General features: G+C 40.5%; 1 protein-coding gene across 2 annotated transcripts in view; it reads left to right on the forward strand.

Annotated features, from left to right (window-relative positions):
- TM7SF2 (transmembrane 7 superfamily member 2) overlaps positions 1-21,253 on the forward strand; it is a 435,806-nt gene that overhangs the window by 23,806 nt on the left and 390,747 nt on the right. For both annotated transcript variants that reach the window (XM_044075830.1, XM_044075831.1), the window contains exon 2: positions 12,398-12,635. In XM_044075830.1, coding sequence (XP_043931765.1) covers positions 12,578-12,635 — 58 coding nt within the window. In that variant the 5' untranslated portion in view covers positions 12,398-12,577. The remainder of the gene's footprint in view (positions 1-12,397; positions 12,636-21,253) is intronic.

The following is a 21,253-nucleotide window of genomic DNA, read 5'->3' on the forward strand; positions in this document are numbered from 1 at the left end:
TTCACTTGCAAGGTAAATTTATGGACATCTGTATTTTGAGAACACAAAACTGTTTATGATCAGATGCCTGGTCGTAATCCTTTACAGCAGACCATTAGATTATGTTGTTAAGGTTATAACTTAGTATTTATCTCTACTTGACTTTAAATTTATGTAAAATTAACCGAATAACGCTAAAGTCAAATGCCCTATAAAACGCTAAAGGACGCTACTAAAGGTATTAAAAAAAATAAAAAAACAAAGAGCATTCTCAGTTTCTATAGTACTTGCCTTACATTCACAGACTCCATGAATCCGGTGGTCTGATTTTTAGCCCCGCTCCTCTCGGGCTCGCTCTGTGCCCCACCCGCCCCTATTAGTGCTAAATTTATAGCAGTGAAACCACACTCCCTCCTACCATAATCAATCAATTACTCCCACCTCATTAAAACCACCCCTTTGCCTTCTCTATCTGGTTGATCTTTCTCGTACTCATCCTGCTTAGAATACAATACTGAAATTATGTCCTTCCCTTTCATAGTGACACTACCCAAAATGACATTTACTGTCATTGCTACCCATCATGTTCATTCCATATCTTCTCACTTACTATGAAAATCAGTATTACCTTGAATTTCACAACCCAAAAAGCCAAGCCTCTTCCCTAACTGTACCTAACATGAAAGCCCACTTAATAAAATACATCTCCTTAACCCCTAAAAACTATCAACCTGTTAGCAACAAATACATTAATCCCAAAACCAAAGATTATCAAAAACTAATAAATTCTTGAAGCTCATAATTATCTTACAATACAACCTTATAATGGATGGGGACATCCACCCAAACCCTGGTCCATCCAATGCTGTTGACTGTAGCTCCCATGCCTGTATACCTACAGACAAGCCATCTATAATTAGGCCCACCATTCACTCCTGGCTTGTCACCTAAATGTCAGAAGCATAAACAACAAGGTAAATAACTTGCATGCCCTCTTAGCAGTTCATTGCCTTGACATACTTTGTCTAACAGAAACCTGGCTAAAACCACCAATTAAAGACAATGAGGTCCTTCTACCCAGGTATAACATTCTTCAGTTAGACCATACTAAGAGGAAGGGAGGAGGGTAACTGTACTCTTTAAAGCTGCTCTAAACTTTACCTTTGACTCATCACAACCACCCCAAGTTAACAATGCTGAAATTCTGTCTGCCAAACTTCAAATCAATAAAAATAAATGTATAAATATTGTTTGTGCCTATATTCCACCAGGTAACAATATAAGCACCCTAGAAGATATCCTGTCTTGGCTATCAAGTAACTACCCCCAAGAAACCATAGTTTTATTGACTGGAACACCTGTTCCTCAAAATCTTCTTCCACCCATGTAAATATACATGGGTTTACACAGATCATATCCTCCCCCACCAGAATCAGGAAACCCAACCACAAAGAAAGTACACTAGACTGGATACTTATTACTAGTAATCCCACAAGTCAGGAATCATCCCCAATGACCTAAGTGATCACTGTCTTACTTATGTAATTAAACATGAAAATAGGAATCCCCTCCAACCCACCTACAAAACAGTTAGAAGTAATAAGAATTTTAATCCCACTAACTTTCAAAATGAATTTAAACAATGTAATTGGTCTGCCCTAAAACATCTGCCACTGGATGAGGCAGTAGCCTATTTTATCTCCCAAGTTCCTTGCCATCCTTAATTCTCATGCCCCAGTATGCTCCATTAGAACCAAAATAAAAGCTGCTCCATGGCTCTCTAAAGAAACTAAATAAAAAATTGTACTAGGAAACGAGGCTTGCACCATTTGGCTTACCACAAAAATCCCTCTAGATCAAATTAATATTAGCAGCTAAGGAATGAGACAAAAAATCTATTTTACTAGACAAAAAACGTTTTATTGGCATCTTCAACAGAAGAATCAGAACAACCCTCTAAAGTTTTGGTCAGATATAAACCAACTTCTTCACCCATGACAAACCACAACTCCAACCCCCTCATCCTCTACCTATAAATCCTCAAAAGATGTTGCGAATACTTTCAGTAGTTTCTTTACAGAGAGCATCCAGTCCCTAGCTAGCAAACTAACCCCCAGCTGCTCTAACTCAAATGTGGATACACCTTCCACCCAACTCTCCTTTAGCTTCCAACCAGTTTCTACTGGGCTACTGCCTCATCCAGGCATTAAATATACTGATCCCAAGGATATTGCCAATATCCTGGCAGATCGATTCAGTGCCAACTTCACCCCCTCTCACCCCCTAAAGGGCCCATCTCAATACCGAAAGATTGCCAAATTCTGGTAATAATGGCCACACAGGTAAAAAACGCACTCTCCAAAGCTAAGAATACAGCATCCATGGGATCAGACGATATCCCGGGCTGTGTACTACATGAACTACAAAATGGACTGGCACCTCACCTAAGTGTCATGTTTAATCATAGCCTCACCTCAGGCTTTGTGCCCGCTGAGTGGCGCACAGCTGCAGTTACCACTCCACAAGGGGGTGCCACCTTGGATCCTGAGAACTACCGCCCCATCAGTCTGTATGTCTTCTTTTTAACAATGATCATTTAGTCCATCATTACTTGTATTGCTCAAATTCCTGCCTTTCCTTAAACTCACTTTTCCTCCTGAACATTATTTTGCATGTATTGTTCCCACAAATTTCTTTTATTTTTATGTAATTTGCTCCTTCCTTTCTCTCAAGACCCTACCTCCAATTCTTTTATCTGCTTTCCAATATTCAGTACTGCAGTTACAGTTGGTTTCCATTTTAGTTTCCATTTAATAATTATTTTTTTTTGACAGTCAGCATTAAACTTTAGTGTTCAGTATAATAAGGCGTTATACTGTGTCTGTGCAATTCAGATACAGCTCAAAAGAATAATTTCCTTGGTTATTACCATTTGCTCCTTCAACATTTCTGACCAAGTACTGTGTAGGAGAAATTTTTAAAATCTGCCAATTTCTTACATTACAAAAAAAAAAAAAAAAAAAACATGTTCCCAGTTACTATTGCCTCTTGGTCCCTTTACACCTCCAGCAGCTGCTACACCTCCAGCAGCTGCTATCTACTTGAGGAAAAATTCTCTGAAGTCTTTTTGTGGTATAAAATTACCTAATGCAAACACCTTCAAACAAAAATCCCAAACCTTCCAGATTTTGCATTCATGGGAGCCATAACAGACGTCCTCCGATTGTTCCTTTGTTTGTTACCTTTCCATTCTCTCTCTCTCTCTCTCTCTCTCTCTCTTTCTTTCTTCCTTATCTTTTCAAACCTTCTCTGATTCTTATAGTTAGCATATAATAGTTTATATTCCCTACTAATTATCCCTTTTTTAAAAAGTTACTTCTCTTCTAGACTTGACTTAAAACTCAACCAGAACTTGTCTTTCACTTGGCACGCTCCTTTCTCTTTCTCTGAGGGCAGTTTTTTCACCTACAGTCCAAACTTCTGTGTGACCTCATCGCACTCCATTACCATTCCTTTTCTCATCATTTGCTAATAAAACATTGATTCCTTTCCTATTTCTCTCCGGTAAATTCCAGCTCGTCTTGCCTATTCTCTGTACCCCTACTTGCAGTTGTTACTATTGGCAAAATCTAATTTCTTCATTCTTATGTTAGCTTAGTTCTTGGAATATTTTCCTTTTGCTGCTTTATCAATACAATATCCTATGTGGACCTTTTCCATTCTGATTTATAACGTGCGCTCAGGAATACTGTTGAAAGAAGCGACTGAAACAAGTAGCGAGTAGGGCAAACTTGTAGGGAATTTTCATACTGTAAATGGTTACTTGCTGCCTGTGAAATTAACCAAAAAGCACTGTGCAATCTATTTTTAAATACTGAACAAATGTATTCAAAATCAGTGATGTACTGATGACTTATGCTGGCTTTTTGAGAAAGTAAGTTCAGATAATTTTAAAAGTGAGCAGATCACAGTGTACTGAGTAAGAGTGTGGTGCTGGATTTTTTAGAAAACAAGTCTGTTAATTCTGAAGTGAGTCTACAGGACGAAGTAGTGACTACTCCATATATTTAGCTACAGTCTAAGCAATGTATGATTTAAAATCTAAGCCATGTATAAATAATACTGAAGCTAAGAATTCAGTGATATGGTGTTTCTGAAACAGCTCAAAAGTAGTGATGCACAGAAGTAAAGCTAATAACATTTCTGCATTGTGCTTTTTGCCCTGTGACTATGAATGAAATTCTGCTAGGGAAGTTTTGTAGCATATAAACGAATGGTGTGTTAAGAAAGAGGAACCTACAAATGAGAATGTTTTGTTTTATTTATTTATTTACAAAAAGGTTCATTACTGGATAGAAGGAATCGAAGGATGGCTATGTATAAGATTAATGGTTTCATGTTTTCTAGCGTGAAATTTTGAGTAAACTGCTGAAACAATTTAGAAGTATGGTATTGTATAGAAGTAAAAAAATACTGCTTATATGAAAGAGACATTTCTTGTATTTGTGACTTGACTTGTGTTTAAAGTAAATTAAATTCACTAGTACTACTGCTGTTGCTTTCTGAAGGGAATACTGTTGCCTCTGAAATGCACTGTTTTGGTAGAAACAGCTAAAAACTCTCTCTGTGTAAGACTTGCTTGTTAAAGAAGTAAAATCAAAGATGCGTATAGTATATGGAAACACTGGCAAACTGCAAAATTTAGTGCAATATGAAGTTATGCTAGCTGCTGTCGTTGTATGTGTATGTATCACCGACTTGTATTAGATGTCTTGATAAGCGGTGAGAAATTTGTTACAAGAGTGTATGAGACAGCTAGGTAAACAGCATAGCTTTCTGAGTAATGAATTGGTAATTTAAGGGACCCGTACACCTACCAGAATATTTGCCCTTTGTCCATACAGTGGCTTGTTTCAGCAATAAACATGGGCCTTTATGTCAGTTAAAGGGTCCTAAAAAGGAAGTACTTTCTTGGTGTTGCACTAAAGATTTTCCACGAGAAAGGTGTGTAAAAAAAAAAGTTGTTGTTGTATCTTTCGGCTTTTCCCGGTTAGCTGTCGCCACAGCAGAACTCCGGTCCGCTAATGATTGGCAGTAGATTTTTACGTACCGAGTTGCCAGCCCTGACACACAACCTTCAAAGAAGGTACACCCATTCACGCATGTCTCCACACAGGAGACGCTTTAGCTGAGAATCGAACAGGACAACATCTTATTGTATGGCGACAACGCTACCGCAGCACCACCACCGCAGCAGCAGTGTAAAAAGGTAGTGTTACTAAAATACAAGTGGAATTTTGTGAAACTAAAGTAGATGTAAGGTGTTGTTTCTGCAAATAAAAAAAAAAAGGATTCATTGTTGTGTAAAGTAAGTAAGAAGATGGTTATTCTGAAACCTTCTGAGAGTGAACTTGAGGGTTCACTGCTGTGTCTTTTTAAAGTAACGAGAAAGAAATTTGTTAAAAAAATCAGTTTCACCAGGTTTTCAAGTTTCCTGTACTGAAAAGAGAGGCAAAAGAGGCAGGTAAGTAAAACAAACCTGTGCTGCCATTATAGAAGGCAGTGAAGTGTTAAGCTGTGCTGAGAAACAGCAACATGAGCTAACAAAACATTGTGTTTGACAACCAAGCATGGTCACAAACAGTGACATGATATGAGAATGCTTTGCATCAGATTATCTATGGTAGGAGGTGAAAATGATGTTTTGCAGTCCAGTGTACAGTTATGCAAAAATGAAACCTTGTGTTGAAAATAAATATCATGGCTCTAAAGACGGTAAGAGCTGGAAGCGATGACACTGAACAGCAGGAAAAAAATAGTGTATGTGTTGGTGCTTGTTACAAGAAATATGGTTGAGTTAGGAAGAGCTAACTACAAACAAGAGAAAGCAAACGAGACTTTCAGTGCTGTGTAACTGCAGAACAAGGTTAGAGCATTAAGTGAGAACAAAAAATGCCAAGACAGACAGGGGTGTTTGTTTCCAAGTAGAGATAATTTAAAAGAAGTGTTGCAACAGATGTTTTCTAAAAATTAAAACAAAATGATGATAAAAGTTTTACAAGGTTCTGTCTGACCTTGACCATCAAAAAATTGGCAAAACTGAAAACTGTCTGACTTGTCCAAAAAGACACTCTGATCTGTTTTGTATAAGTGGAAACAGTAAAACACAAAGTAAACCTGAAGGTATTTAGCAACATCACAAACAACTGGTATTGAAATTGGAAAAGCAAAAAGTCAGTTTCACTCCTAAGATGATGTGCTTTAAGGAGGAAAAATTGTCACGAATTAATACAATACTTGCTGTAAAAGCAACATATCATCAGAATGTGCAAGCTGAAAGTGAGTTGCTAAAGGTACAACACCAGGAAACTGGAGTCAAGAACTGAATAGAAATTCATGTTTATAACATTGAAATAGCTTAACCTGTAAAAACAAAGTACACCTGAAAGAATAAATGAAAGCAAAGAAATGGCACTGAATAGTGAGGAGCTCAAAAAAGCTATAGGTGAAGACATGCCGAGGTGAAGTAGCAGTAAAATTCTTATTCAGCATATCTAGTGGTTGTTTTCTGTCATACAGGTAATGTGGAGGAAGCAAGACGGATATTGAAGATGTTTGATGACTATACTCCAGGATTGGCTGTGATACGTCTGCGTCGGGTGAGCCTGGAACGCCGACAGGGAAACTTGGAAGGTGCTGAGACTTTATTACGAGAAGCTGTTAAGGAGAATGAAGGCACACCCCTTGCTAGTTTTTATGCAATTAAACTGGCCAGGCATCTGCAGGAGTTACAGAAAAATTTGACAAAAGCTAGAAATGTTCTCTTGGAAGCTATTGAAAAGGGCTCTAAGTATTTTGAATAGGTCAGAATGCTGTTTGTAGCAACATTTTGAGTGCTGCAGTACAAGTTTCTTTTGGCACATCGGCCCAAGTTTTAGTCTAGCTGTTTTTGACTTTATAATTTTCTTTGTTTTATGGGTTAGTGAGCTGAGTCTTCCAAACACTTTTTGATTGTGATACAGACATGGAGACAGATTAGTGCTAATAGATAAAGATGGAATCATAAACTTAAGTGATGGTGTGATTACAGAATTGGTTTTTCACTTCTGAGATTTCTTAACATCTAACAAATGGAAATGTGTACACACTGAGTAGATGACCAATTATAGTATACAGGTTAGCATAAGGAGGACAAAACACACTAATTTGTGCGCTGAGTTTGAAACATGCAGATGTGCTTTATGTACAGTAACACACTGACAGTGTTAAGCCACAGTGGTGCAGCGGTAGCGTTGTTGCCTCACAGCAAGAGGTTCTCCCGTTCGATTCTCAGCTGGAGCACCTTCTGTGTGGAGTCTGCATGTCCTCCCAGCGGTCGAGTGGCATTCGACAGACATGCGTAGAATGGGCGTGCCTTCGTTGAAGGTTGGATGTCGAGCTGGCACCTTGGCACACACAAAACATCTACTGCCAATCATTAGTGGACTGGAGTTCCGCTGTGGCGACCCCTAATCGGGAAAAGCTGTAAGAAAAACAACATTCGCTAGTGCTAGAACAAAAATGCCAAAAGGAAGAGAACCTTTTTAAAATGGCCTAAGAAACAAAGTGGAAGTCATATTGCAGACTGAATGAACAGTATGTTTATCCAGCAGTTAACAAGTAAGTGCAAAGATTTAGAGGATGAAAATAAAAATCCAAAGTACATTTTCAGAGGAAGCAAACAGTCAAAACAATGGCTGTCAGCCATTGTTTTACATACTGAAATGGTGCAAGAGGATCCCTCTACAGTGGCAACCTTGGGTGTGTGTGTGTGGGGGTAGTTTTGTCAGGCAGACTGAGGACTGTTATACTAAGTTTCTTATGCTGAGGTAGCTGACCAGTATAAAGAATATGAGAAGCAGTCGGAGTCTAAACCTGATGAAAACGTCGTAACAAAACCCTACAGATGTGATTATAGAGCAGATAGTTATTGAAGCAAAAGTTGCAGATATACCTAGTCAAGTCAAGAGTGTACAAAATGCCTTACAGATGCTTCATATCGAATGTAGTCCAGTCATGAACTTTGAACACAAATGAGGAATATGTTAATGTAATGTAAAATAAACTTCAGTAAGAGAGCCAGGACCAGTATGATATACAAGGAAATCTCAAACAGTGAACATTAACAATGCAATAACAGATGAACACCTTGGAGAGAGAGTTGGACTGCAGTAAGTAGCCATGTTCTAGCCTTGGAATCATGTCATCTGCTGAAAGAGAGACATAGTAACAAGAATGACAGTAAACCAGATATCAGGCATTTGCTCACAGCAGCTTTGACCAAAATATTCAACACTGGAGTTTGTACAACAGAGGACTGCATAGGGCATAAGATGTCTAAGGTACTTTGCCTGTCTTCAGCTTAGATATATTGTCGGGCAGTGTTCAAACAAAATAAATTCTTTTGGAAGATGTACTCTGTAGCAATGAGTTTGTGGGCAGACCAATGTGAGATCTGGCTGGCTGGAGTGGCTCATATGGTATAATGTCCTTAGCAACTGCTTTGGAGTCTAAGGAGATGCATTTTTAAAGCAGACTGGAAGGAAGATCCACAGTTGCTCCACATCTAGGAGACCATCTCCCTCACTGTATGTGTGTATGTATGAAACAAAAAAGAACAGCTAGCTTCTTCCAGGACCAGATCAAACAAATGCCACCACCAACTAGTCCACAGAAATGTTGGAACAGGAATGTGCTGGGCTTGCAGAAACAATTTAGATGGTCCACGTATTTATTATACCAGTGTATTCTACGCTTTTTATTTTTTATATTTTCCCCTAACAGATTTGGTTGTTTTTCAATTGAATTGTACAGCTTATGGGTCACATTAAAGGTGGGAAAAGTTTTGAAATGATTTATTGTGATTCATTTTTTATATCACAAAAATCTGGCATTTTAACAGGGATGTGTAAACTTTTTATATCCACTTTATATATATATATGTAATGTATGTATATGTGTGTGTGTCTCCCTCTATGTATATGATTAGTAAATTTTTATGTTTTGTGTGTGTTGCGGGTGACATTCCTTGTGTCATCTGCTCAGAATTTGTAATACATGTACTACCAGCACATTTGGTCAAAGTCTCAGAATTTCAACAAATGTCTTTAGCCTGTTTTCTGAGATTAGCATAGAAGGGACAGTGGGTTTTAGCCATTTCTCCACTGTAGTACGACCTTGGTATGTATAATTAGTGGGGGTTATGCGGACACTGCCCACATTTGGGATGCTGGGGACTTGCTCTTCCCTCCACAATCAGCATTGTCTAAAGGAGTATGTTTTTGTCTGTGTTTTGACCTTTTGAGGTCGTTCTTTTATGGGTCAATCATTTGTTTGTAACAGTAATAGAAGTGTGTGTGTGTGTGTGTGTGTGTGTGTGTGTGTGTGTGTGTGTGTGTGTGTGTGTGTGCGCGCGCGCGCACTTATACTCATGGCCTATTACAGACCTTCAATAAGCTTGCAACCCTTTAGTGTCCAGTCATACTCCCTTATCACTGTATCCAAATTGTTTCAAACTTTAACAGACTATGCTTAAAGGAAGTTTATATATTTAATGAAGTAAAAAAAAAAAAAAAGCTGACTTGATTGAACTACATTGTATGTTTGTAATAGCATTAACTATTCCTGTACTCTTTATAGGCTTCTAGGAGGAGAGCTATGTCTTAAATTCCATGTCATCAAGGACCGTGCCCTACTGGATCTATTTAACTTGTTTCCATAAAGCAAATAGCTCCAGAAACACTCATACTAAGGATCCAGAACCCCACCAGTACTTAATTAAAACATTAGCCTGACAGATTTATTACCCAACAACAGTGAACCCATCTGGAACGATTTTGCCTTTGCATGTTAAACAGAATGGCACCCTGAACATCTTTCAAGAACCTTGATCATGAAAGACAGTTACAGAGGCTAGAGCTGCAGAGCTCACCTGTTCAAGCTGGGAGTATACAGAATGCCTAACCGATACTCCATCAACAGGCTTGTCACTTCGTCTGTTGGCCTGTTGTGTTTTTCTCTCCTTTAAGTAGGAGGTACATCTTGAGGGTGACAGAGAACAAAAATGTGCATTTCATGATGATTAATAAATGCATTTCATCAAAAGAATGTGGAATAAAAGATTGATAACTTTCATTTAATCTGAACTGAAACAAAGCTCCAGTATTAATCATCACTGTATCCCTTTAATGTTCAGGAGTTCAGATGATTGTGTGTCAAATAAATTAAAGTAAACATAAATCACCCATTGGATAGTACAGATTACCTACACAATAATAGTAAAAGATCTCTGTAAATGTACAGTGGTGAAATATGCAGTATTCAAAGTAATGCCTACACTTAAAACACACTTTCCACACAGTTTGCTGTATAAAGAAATATTTTAAAGGGCTGTATTCCCCTTAAAATGATTAAGATATTGAGCCAAACACTTGATGTTCATAAAGCTGAACCTACATTCATTTGGCAGAAGGAAGTTTAGAGTATTGTTCAACAAAATGTGTCAGTGTCTGTTAATAACCTGTTACTCTCAAACATTAGCCATGGTGATGTTAGCATATTTACTATCACTTTTGTAACTAATTTTTGTAAATATGTTTTATGCTGCACATTGTCTGTGTTTTGCCTGATGATCAGATCATTGAGCCCAGCATACTGAATGGCATTTTGTCAAGTTGGCTGCTGCATGGCCAAAATGAGTTGCCACTCCTGTGGGACCCGTGTGTGTGTGTGTGTGTGTGTGTGTGTGTAATACTTACATATGTGTGTATATTATATAATATGGATTCCTGTATTTTGGCTGAGTGACAGTTTTGAAAAATGGTTGCAAGTCAGTTTAGTTGAATGATACAAATTGATGGCAATTTTGACTGCAATTCAGTTTCACTGAATGTGGCATATCTGCATATAGTTGTGCAATACAGCCTTTGCATGTTAAACAGAGTGACATGTAGAAGAATATGGAGAAGCTTCAGCAAGTGCTTCTGCTTAGCTATTGGTAATCACTGCTGATGGTTTATTTAGGTGCTCTGGCAGTGATTCGCTCTCTGTGGTATGTTCACTTTTCTATACAGTTGTGTGACTGTGAAGTTAGTGTATTTGAGTAAGTGTGACACCGAGGGGGCAAGGGGGGGAACTTGCCCAATGCAAAACTATTGTTTATGGGAAAGTTTTCCCTTTTTGTTTTTGATTTGTATCATGATTCAATTAATTTGTATTCGATTAGATGGCATGCTTTACACCCTGTACATCCTTACTCATGTGCTAACCCTTTCCCTAACTGTGCTGATGCTGCCCCTAACTCCAGCCCCAGACATTACCTTTCCAAAAATCTTTTCTCTAACAGTACTCTTCGGCCTATTCATAACAGAAGCACTATGCTCTGTTACATAGCATAGTATAACCCAGCTATGAGTCGGTACCTCTCCCATTCACTCAAACCCTACTGTAGTACAGCAATGATTTGAACATATGTAGAAGGTCAGGTTTTAAACTAGGTGGCCTGAAGAGTGAGTGGATTCATTAGATACCTGTTGTGCAATAACACTGTTAGTTGATCCATTCATGAGCAAGAAATGCTAAAGGTGAAGCAGGCATGGTCAAACTGGTGTCGGTAGTTAAGCAATAAAAGCTGTTTATCTTTCCTGCCATCTGGATTGGAAGATCATGTCACAAATGATTGCTATTTAGGTACCATATGACATACCATTGTAACCACCCTCGATCCCAGAATTTGGTTGAAATAAAGTTTCTTTAATCCATTGTAGGTCCTCAAACCACACATATTTTAAAACTGAATGCTGCGTACTGTAGAAGGTAGAAAGTAAACAGCACTGTCTCTCTCTGTCATACCTGTCCTGATTGCTTGTGGCCTACAGATTTTTGTCTGTTAAGGTTATAAGAAACATGAGTTCCTTAATGATGCAACACAGTGGGTATGTAGAAATCTTTGTGCACCATTTCATACTCGCGGATCATGCTAGTTATGTTTTATTTATTTATTTTTTTAATGAATTCTGTATGGGTCTCACATGAAGAGGGACGTACTTATCCAGGTTACTATGTTAGGCAGAGGCATATACTATACGTACATACATACATACACCCACATGCACACACGCAGCGTAAAAACTTGGTGAGATTGTTGGGTACAAGTTTGTTTTTAGGGAAAGTGGAAGAACTTTCATTAGCTATGCAACTTTGTCAGAGTACAGTGTTTTTAATGAAAACAAGGGTTGTATGTGTGCCATTTTATTCTACAGCTTTATTTTAGACTCCTGGCTAAATTATTTACTGTTTAAGCTTTAAAGGTATTTTCTATAAAGAAAATAATTTGTTTCCTTGCTTGCTTGTAATGTGCCATCTTAATTATTTCCCACAGATGCAGATTTTTAACAGATTTCAACACTTCAAGATGTAATGAAATTGAATTATCTTCCAGTGATTTGCAAGTTACGATAAGGAGATTGTGACTTCTATGTGTATATAGCCAAACTTCTAGTTTCTGTAAAGGAGCCTGTCCACTTAACAGTTGGTCTTCTGAAAAAATTGTACAGCAAAGATGTCTGACAAATATAAAACAACACGGACCAAAGAGCTGGAATTTGGTGGAACACTAGGTAAGAATTATAGCACATATGTCTTGACATTGCAGGTTTAGAAACCCCATTTTCATCTCGACGAGGTAAGTTGGTCAATTATGCCTGGGGCATGATGTAACTAGGCACTTTTGTAACCACAAATTTGATCTTTACTTCTCACCAGTTCTTAAGATATGAAAGGAGGGGCTGGCATAATGATCAAGGTCTTTACCTCCAGATATAAAGTACAGACAAAGTACAGGGATTGATTCTGATGTCTTGTTATTGGTTAGGCGTGTAACAGTCTGCTGATAGCTTGGTCTTTACTTATGAACCTATAAATAACACTCCCCAGCTTATTTCAACTGAGGTCAGGGTTTGGCATATTGGTTAGGGTGTTTATGTCATAGTCACAAGATACAGAGTTTGATTCTCATCTTTGAAAGGGAAATTGGCTAGATATGTAATAACCTGCAGGGGCAGCTAGCCTAATACTTGCCTATGAATAAAACATGTTTCAGCACCATCATTTAGTTAATTTCTTTGGGCTTTTTAAGTAAAACAAATATAAAAATGCATGTTTTTAGGTAAGAGTGTATGGCGTTCCCTTACTTTCTGCCCCAGCTATTGGATCACAATTGCTGGTTATCCTAGAGCATGTATAAAGCTGTTATGTTGGGAGCTTTGACCTCAGTTGAAGTAAGCTGGAGAGTGTTATTTATAGGCTTGTAGGCAAATACTTAAATTACAATGCATTTGTTTGTCAGCAGGAGACACTTAAGTATGGTCTGCTGTCGTTTAAGTGCATTTATTCTGTCTCTCCTACATATAAACAGTCTCCTTCTTCTTTTTTCGGCTGTTCCAGTTGGGGGTTGCCACAGTGGATCATCTGTTTCCATTTCTTCCTGTCCTCTGCATCTTGCTCTGTCACACCAACCACCTGCATGTCCTCTCACCACATCCATAAACCTTATCTTAAGTCTTTCTCTTTTCCTCTTGCCTGACAGCTTCATCCTTTTCCCAGTATATCCAGCATTCCTCCTCAGCACATGTCCAAACCAATGCAGTCTCACCTCTCTGTCTTTGTCTCCAAACCATCCAACCTGGGCTGACCCTCTTGTATACTGATTCCTAATTCTGTCCATCCTCATCACACCCAGTACAAATCTTAACATCTTTAACTCTGCCACCTCCAGCACTGACGCCTGCCTTTTTGTCAATGCCACCGTCTCCAACTCACATAACAGAGCTGGCCTCACTACTTCGTGTAGACCTTCCCTTTCACTCTTACTGGTACCCATCTGTCATAAATCACTCCTGACACTCTTCTCCACCTTGCCTGTACGTTTTTCTTCACCTCTCTTCCACACTCACCATTACTCTGAACTGTTGATCCCAAGTACTTAGACTCATCCACCTTTGCCAGCTCTACTCCCTGCATCCTCACCATTCCTCTATCCTCCCTCTCATTTACACACACATATTCTGTCTAAGTCCTGCTGACCTTCATTCCTGTCCTCTCTAGAGCATATATCCACCTCTCCAGGGTCTCCTCAACCTGTTCCCTGCTCTCATTACAGATCACAATGTCATCCGCAAACATCATAATCCACGGGGACTCCTGTCTGATCTCGTCTGTCAACCTGTCCATCACCACTGCAAATAAGAAAGAGCTCAGAGCTGATCCTTGATGTAATCCCACCTCCACCTTAAACACATCCGTCACTCCTACTGCAAACTTCACTACCGTCACACTACCCTCGTACACATCTTACATACTTCTCTGTCACACTGTCACAGAGTATAAGATAGTATGTAGTGAGGAGTGACGGATGTGTTTAATCCCACCTCCACCTTAAACACATCCGTCACTCCTACTGCAAACTTCACAACTGTCACACTACCCTCGTACATATCTTACATACTTCTCTGTGACTCCTGACTTCCTCATACAGTGCCACAACTAATCTCTAGGTACCCTGTGATTTGCTTTCTCTAAGTCCACAAAGACACAATGCAACTCCTTCTGACCTTCTCTATACTTCTTCATCAACACTCTCAGAGCAAACATTGCATCTGTAGTGCTCTTTCCCTGCATGAAATCATACTGCCGGTCACTAATCATCACCTCCCTTCTTAACCTAGCTTTGACTACTCCTTCCCATAACTTCATGCTGTGACTGATCAATTTTATCCCTCCTGTAGTTACTACAGCTCTGCACATCACCCTTAGTCTTAAAAATCGGTACAAAACACTTCTTCTCCACTGTTCAGGCATCCTGTCACTTTCCAAGATTTCATTAAACAATTTGGTTAAAAACATCCACTGCCATCTCTCCTAAACACCTCCATGCTTCCACAGGTATTTCATCTGGACCAACAGCCTTTCTATTCTTCATCCTCTTCATAGCTATCCTTACTTCCTCCTTGCTAATCCATTTCACTTCATGATTCACTATCCCCACATCATCCAACCTTCTTTCTCTCTCATTATCTTCATTCATCAGCCCCTCAAAGTACTCATTCCATCTGCTCAACACACTCTCCTCTCTTGTAAGTACGTTTCCATCATTATCCTTTATCACCCTTATCTGCTGCACATCTTTCCCAGCTTGGTTCCTCTGTCTAGCCAATCTGTACAGGTCCTTTTCGCCCTCCTTGGTGTCCAACCTTTCATACAACTCTCCATACGCCTCATCCTTAGCCTTCACCACCTTTCTCTTCACCATATGCCTCATCTCCTTGTACTCCTGTCTACTTTCTTCATTTCTCTCTGAAAATCCCACTTCATCTTCTCCAGCCTCTTTCTCTGTATACTCTCCCGTACTTCCTTGTTCCACTACCATGTCTCTTTGTCCTCCTTCCTCTGTCCAGATGTCCCACCTAGCACCTTTCAAACAGCTGTCTCCCTTATGAGCTCTGCTGTAGTTACCCAGCTACTCAGTAACTCTTCACTGCCACCCAGTGCCTTTCTTAACTTTTCCCTGAACTCCACCTCACAATCATTCTTTTTCAGCTTCCACCATTTGATGCACTGACCTCACTCTCCTCCTCCTCTTCTTGATCACCATCATCCTACAGACCACCATCCTAACTACACTTTCCCCTGTCACCACTTTACAGATGTTCATCGTGTTTCACTATTGCAGTCATTACATTTGGGTAATCTGCTGGCAGGTTGCCCTTAGTCAGCCTGATTAACAAAGTCTTGTGTCTTGCATCGGTTGCTGTCCCTTCTTCCATGACGTCAGGTCATCAGGGGTATAAAACATGCAGCCGATGCCATTACATCAGTCTTTCTTGCCGCGTGGTGCCCGAAGCAGAAGCAGTTCGCAAGTGCCGGTCGGCCGACTCCTGAAATTTTAGTTTTCGAGTTTCAGAACCAAAGTCTTCAACTTAAAGCTAAGTACCCCATTGGGGAAACTTTTTCTTGCTCCTTACCGATGTCAGTAAAAGTTAATTGTATTACTTGTGGGAAGCAAATACCTCATAAGGATTTTCATTTGTACTGTATTCCTTGCCTAGGCTCTGACCATGACGAACCTTGCTGTCGGTTTTGTGCTTTATTTAATCAGCACACTATCCGTCATTGGTACATTTTTGCTTCAAAATATTTCATTTCTCGGTTTAATTATCCAGAAATGACATTGGTTAGCCATCCGACTACCAGAATACCAAAAAAATGCAAAGAAAAAGTCAGAGACAGGCCGATGAGGTCCAAAACTGCCGATGACGCTTCTCCTAAGCCAGTCGCCAGTTCGCCGGTACTCAGTGAGGTACTTTTGCAGCCCCTGATACCTGCTACTTCTGATTCGCAGGCCTCTACTGAGACCCATTCGGAGTCCGGTATGCCACAAGATGCTTCACCTAAGGAACCCGCAGATGTCTCTACCTTGGATGGGTCCAGAGCCGCTGAGCAGGCACCGGCTTCTGAGGGTGTATTCAGGCCTACAGACTTGCATATTAAACTCCAACTTCAGTGCTAAGGCCTAAATCTCGATCTATGTCTAAAAAAATGATGCCCAGGCCACATGTTCAGGCCCCTATGCCTAAAAAATAAATTATCAAAATGGCCGAAGATTTAATTACTCTAATCAGGGGTAGTCACCCCCCCCCCCCCCCAAGAGGCCTAGGATTGAATTTGACTATGAATCTTCTGAACAGGACACTGTTTCTTCTGACTCTTCTAATGATCTGGATTTGTCTATACCTACTTATGAGGACTCTGATGCAGAGGATTCCATTCCCTCTGCTTCTCCGCCTGAGGATTTCTCTTTTGGGGACACTTTACATACCTTAAGGGAGCATTCCCACTGGGAAAGTCAGAATGTCTCTGAATCCAAAAAGAGGCTTAGGGATTTCCTTCTTCTTCCTCAGCATAGGCCTTTGGCTATACCTCTTGTACTAGATATTGTTGATGATGTGTTTAAGGAATCCAGTATGGCCCCTGATTCCTTTCCTCCGGCCCCTAGCAAACAAGATAGATACTGCATGGTTCCTGAGTCTCATAAATTCCTTTTCAAAAATCCTGTTGTGGACCCTGAAACCATTTCTCAGGGGCCCAAGGGCATTAAGGCTTCTACTGCTAAAAATCCTACCCCTTCTGATAGAGACTCCAAGGCGCTGGATAGATGGAGTAAAAAGGTTTATACTTCTGCAACCTTGGCAATCAGGGCTTTAAACTGTCAATTCCATATGCTAAAATATCAACAGCATATCATGGGACTGCTTAAACAGAAAATGATGTTGATTTCTGACTGTGTGGAGAATAAAGATTTGCAGGATGTTTTGCATTCAGCTGAACAAGTTGGCAAACCTACTTTGCAATGTGGTTTTGATTCCTTAGTGGCCTCATGTAGAGCTGCTGTTACTGGGTCTATGCTTAGAAGGCATGCTTGGCTTAAGGAGCAATCTCTACCTGATTATGTTAAAGCAAAGCTTTTGGATGCTCCTTTACAGCAGGACCGCTTATTTGGCAATAAGGCTGAAGAAGTTCTAAAAAAAAGATGGAAGATAAAGCTAAATCTATGCAAACTGTGAAAGATTTCTTACAAGTGCAACCTCCTAGATTTAGTAGGCATTGGCCTACTAAGAACTGGTCCTTTCCAGCTCCTTCCAGAGCCATTACGGCCAGACCCAGACATTCCAAAACCACCAGGTTTCAGTCACAAGGGACTTTCAGAACTAAGCAATGGGGTGTTTCCACTTCCATATCTGGAAACAACAACACACCCACCCTATGGTAAACAGTCTCAATGACTTCCCTTTGAAATTACCAAGCACTTACCTCTTAGCCGCCCCTTTGAGGGAAAAACTGGCTCTTCATTCAAAAAACAGGCAACTTATAACCCAGGACAAATGGGTTTTAAATGTAGTGTCCCAGGGATACAGATTTCATTTCCACACGCTGCCAACTCCAGACGGGTGGCCAGAGCTGCCCCCAAATCAGTGGGCAGAGGCTCAGAAATGAGTACTTTCCCTCTTAAACATGGGGGCTATTCAACTAGTATCAGAAGTGGAAAAGGGACAAAGTTTCTATTCCAGACTTTTCCTGGTACCCAGAAAAGACAAATCATAGCGTCCAATTCTGGACCTGTCTACTCTAAACACCTTTCTGGACATTCCAAAATTCAAGATGCTGACTCTTCACCAGTTACTTTCTATGCTAGGCAAGGATGCCTGGTTGGCAACTCTCAACTTAAAAGAGGCTTACCTGCATTTCCCAATCGGGGAATCTTGCAGAAGATTCCTACGCTTCACAGCAGGCTGCATGCATTATCAGTTCTTTGCACTGCCCTTTGGCTTGTGTACTGCGCCCAGGGTATTCACAAAGTGCCTGGCTCCATTAATTGCATTTTGCAGGCAAAGAAATATTCAAATGTATCCATACCTGGACGATTGTCTAATTCAGGCAGAAAACCAGGCCATTCTTCTAAAACGTCTGGCGTTTGTAAAAAGACTTCTAACCTGTCTAGGGTACACCATAAACAAAAAGAAATCTCAACTGGTACCCTCTCAAAAAATGACATTCCTGGGTGCAAGCTTGAATACAACTGCCCAGATGGCTTTCCTTACGCCAGAAAAGCAAATTCATTTGATGACTTACTTCAAACAGGTGGCCACAAAACCCTGCTATCTGCAAGGTAAATACTGCAAGCCTTTTGGTTCATGGCCTCATGCATTCTTCTAATTCCATATGCAAGATTGCATATGAGGAAACTTCAGTGGTACTTAAAAAGTTTATGGAGTCAACATTGCCACAGCCTGGAAACAATGATTCCTATCATACCTTACCTGCGCCTAGAGTTCCTATGGTGGGCAGAGGCCTGCCACCAAAACAAGGGACTGCCATTCACACCACCCCCTGCTGCCCAAACCCTAACTACAGATGCATCAGACTATGCATGGGGGGCTCATCTGGCAGGGAAGTGCATTCAGGGCAAATGGAACCCAAATCAAATGCACCTTCATATCAATCAAAAATTAATGCTAGCTTTACAGAATTCACTGACAGCCTTCAAGGACTACCTTCATCCAGGACAATTACTGATAAAGATGGACAACACCACAGTTATGTGGTACATAAGCAGGGGGGTACACATTCCTACCCCCTCTGCAGACTAGCCATGGCATTGTGGAACACGGCCTTGAGCTACCAAGTACAACTACAAGCTCAATTCCTGCCAGGAAAGCAGAATGTTCTGACAGATGAACTAAGCAGAAATCTCATGGACCCTCACGAATGGAAACTGGAACCACGGATTTTCAACATGTTGACACGCAAATGGGGGAGCTCAGACATGGATCTTTTTGCCTCACCCCAGAACTACCAGTTGGACAAATTTTGCACAAGAACTCATCACAAAAAAGCCTGGAAAGTGGATGCTCTGTCCTTCAGCTGGAAAAACCTATCGGTCTATGCCTTTCCCCCCTCTGCCTTTGCTCTCCAAAGTTCTACTAAAATTCAAACAGGACAAACCAAAAATTATTTTGATTGCTCCAGACTGGTCTTGCCAACACTGGTACCCACTCCTGCGCAGTGTGTCACACATTTCTCTGTGGCACCTGCCTCAGACACCTTCCTTACTGTCTCAGCAGGAGAACCAAATTCTGCCCCCACAGCTCCAAACATTGAATCTTGCAGCTTGGCTAATCACTTAAATTTACCCTTAGCATCCCTTAGCAAACCTGTGATGGATGTCATTTTGGAGGCGAGAGGACCTAGTACTAGAAAATCTTATGCTGACAAATGGAAAATATTCTGTGCCTGGAATCAATCTCAAGGGATAAGCACAGCAGTGCCCAATTTACCTCAGATTTTGCTTAACTGAGATGCTTCATAAGGGCCTGTCTTTTTTTCTTCCATAAAACTCCATGCCTCAGCCATTTCAGCTCATTACAATACAGACCCCCCCTCTTCTCTCATCCTCTTCTAAAGCAGTATCTCAGAGGGGACAAAAACTTGAGACCACCCAGGAGAGCTCCAACCCCTGCCTGGGACCTTAACTTTGTATTGGTGAAACTCACTCTACCTCCTTTAGAGCCAGCTGCAACTGCAGACTTAAAATTTATTTCCTGGAAAACAGCCTTCGTTTTAGCAATCACTTCAGCTAGAAGGATATCTGAATTATAGGCCCTTATGGCAGTGGAGCCTTTCATCATCTTTCGTGCGGACAGGGCGTCACTCAGGACCAATCCATCATTCATGCCCAAGGTGGAATCCAGTGTGGCTCTTAATCAGTCCATTCATTTGCCAACTTTCTTTCCCAATCCACAGAACAAGGGAGAGCAGATTCTGCATTCATTGGATGTACATAGACAACTTAGATTCTACTTGGACAGGACTAAATCTCGAAGAAAATCTGAACAACTGCTGGTAGCATTTGCTGCAGGGGCAGAGGGGAAGGCTATTTCAAAGCAAACCATTTCTAAATGGATAAGCCATTGTATTAATTTCTGTTATAAGCACCATGGAAAACCTATCCCCCAGGGGATCAGATCTCATTCCACCAGGGCTACATCTACTTCAGCAGCCTTTCTCAGAGGTGTTCCTACCAGGGATACTCTAGAAGCTGCTACCTGGAGTTCAGTTCATACTTTCACCAAGCATTATCACTTACCACTTTTCTCTAAATCCAGAGCTGGCTTTGCCACTGCTGTTTTGCATGACCTTATAGTTGGTCCTAATGCTGTATAAAGCCATCCTCTCAACCTTAGCTTTGGGAATCTACCCAAATGTAATGACTGCAACAGTGAAACACGATGAACATAGTACAGTTGTGTACACTTACCATAAATGTAGATGTTCGAGTGTATTCACTGTTGCAGTCCTGGTTACCCTCCCTCCAGCCCCCTGTTTTTCTTTTACTATACCTCTTCTTTCTTTTATTATGCTTAAAAGCCTTTTTGGTGTATTTGCTTTTGTTTTGGGGTATATTTTTGTGTTTTTTATTATAGATATATTTTGCTCCCCATTAGGGGCATCTGACATCTGGGGCAAGAAAAACTGATGTAATGGCGTTGGCTGCATGTTTTATACCCCTGACGACCTGATGTCATGGAAGAAGGGACAGCAACCGATGCAGGACCCAAGTCTTTGTTAATCAGGCCGACTGAGAGCAACCTGCCAGCAGATTACCCAAATGTAATGACTGCAA

This window comes from Protopterus annectens, chromosome 6.part1 (genome assembly GCF_019279795.1).
Source record: "Protopterus annectens isolate FY-2018-M chromosome 6.part1, PAN1.0, whole genome shotgun sequence".
Classification (NCBI taxonomy): Eukaryota; Metazoa; Chordata; order Ceratodontiformes; family Protopteridae; genus Protopterus; species Protopterus annectens.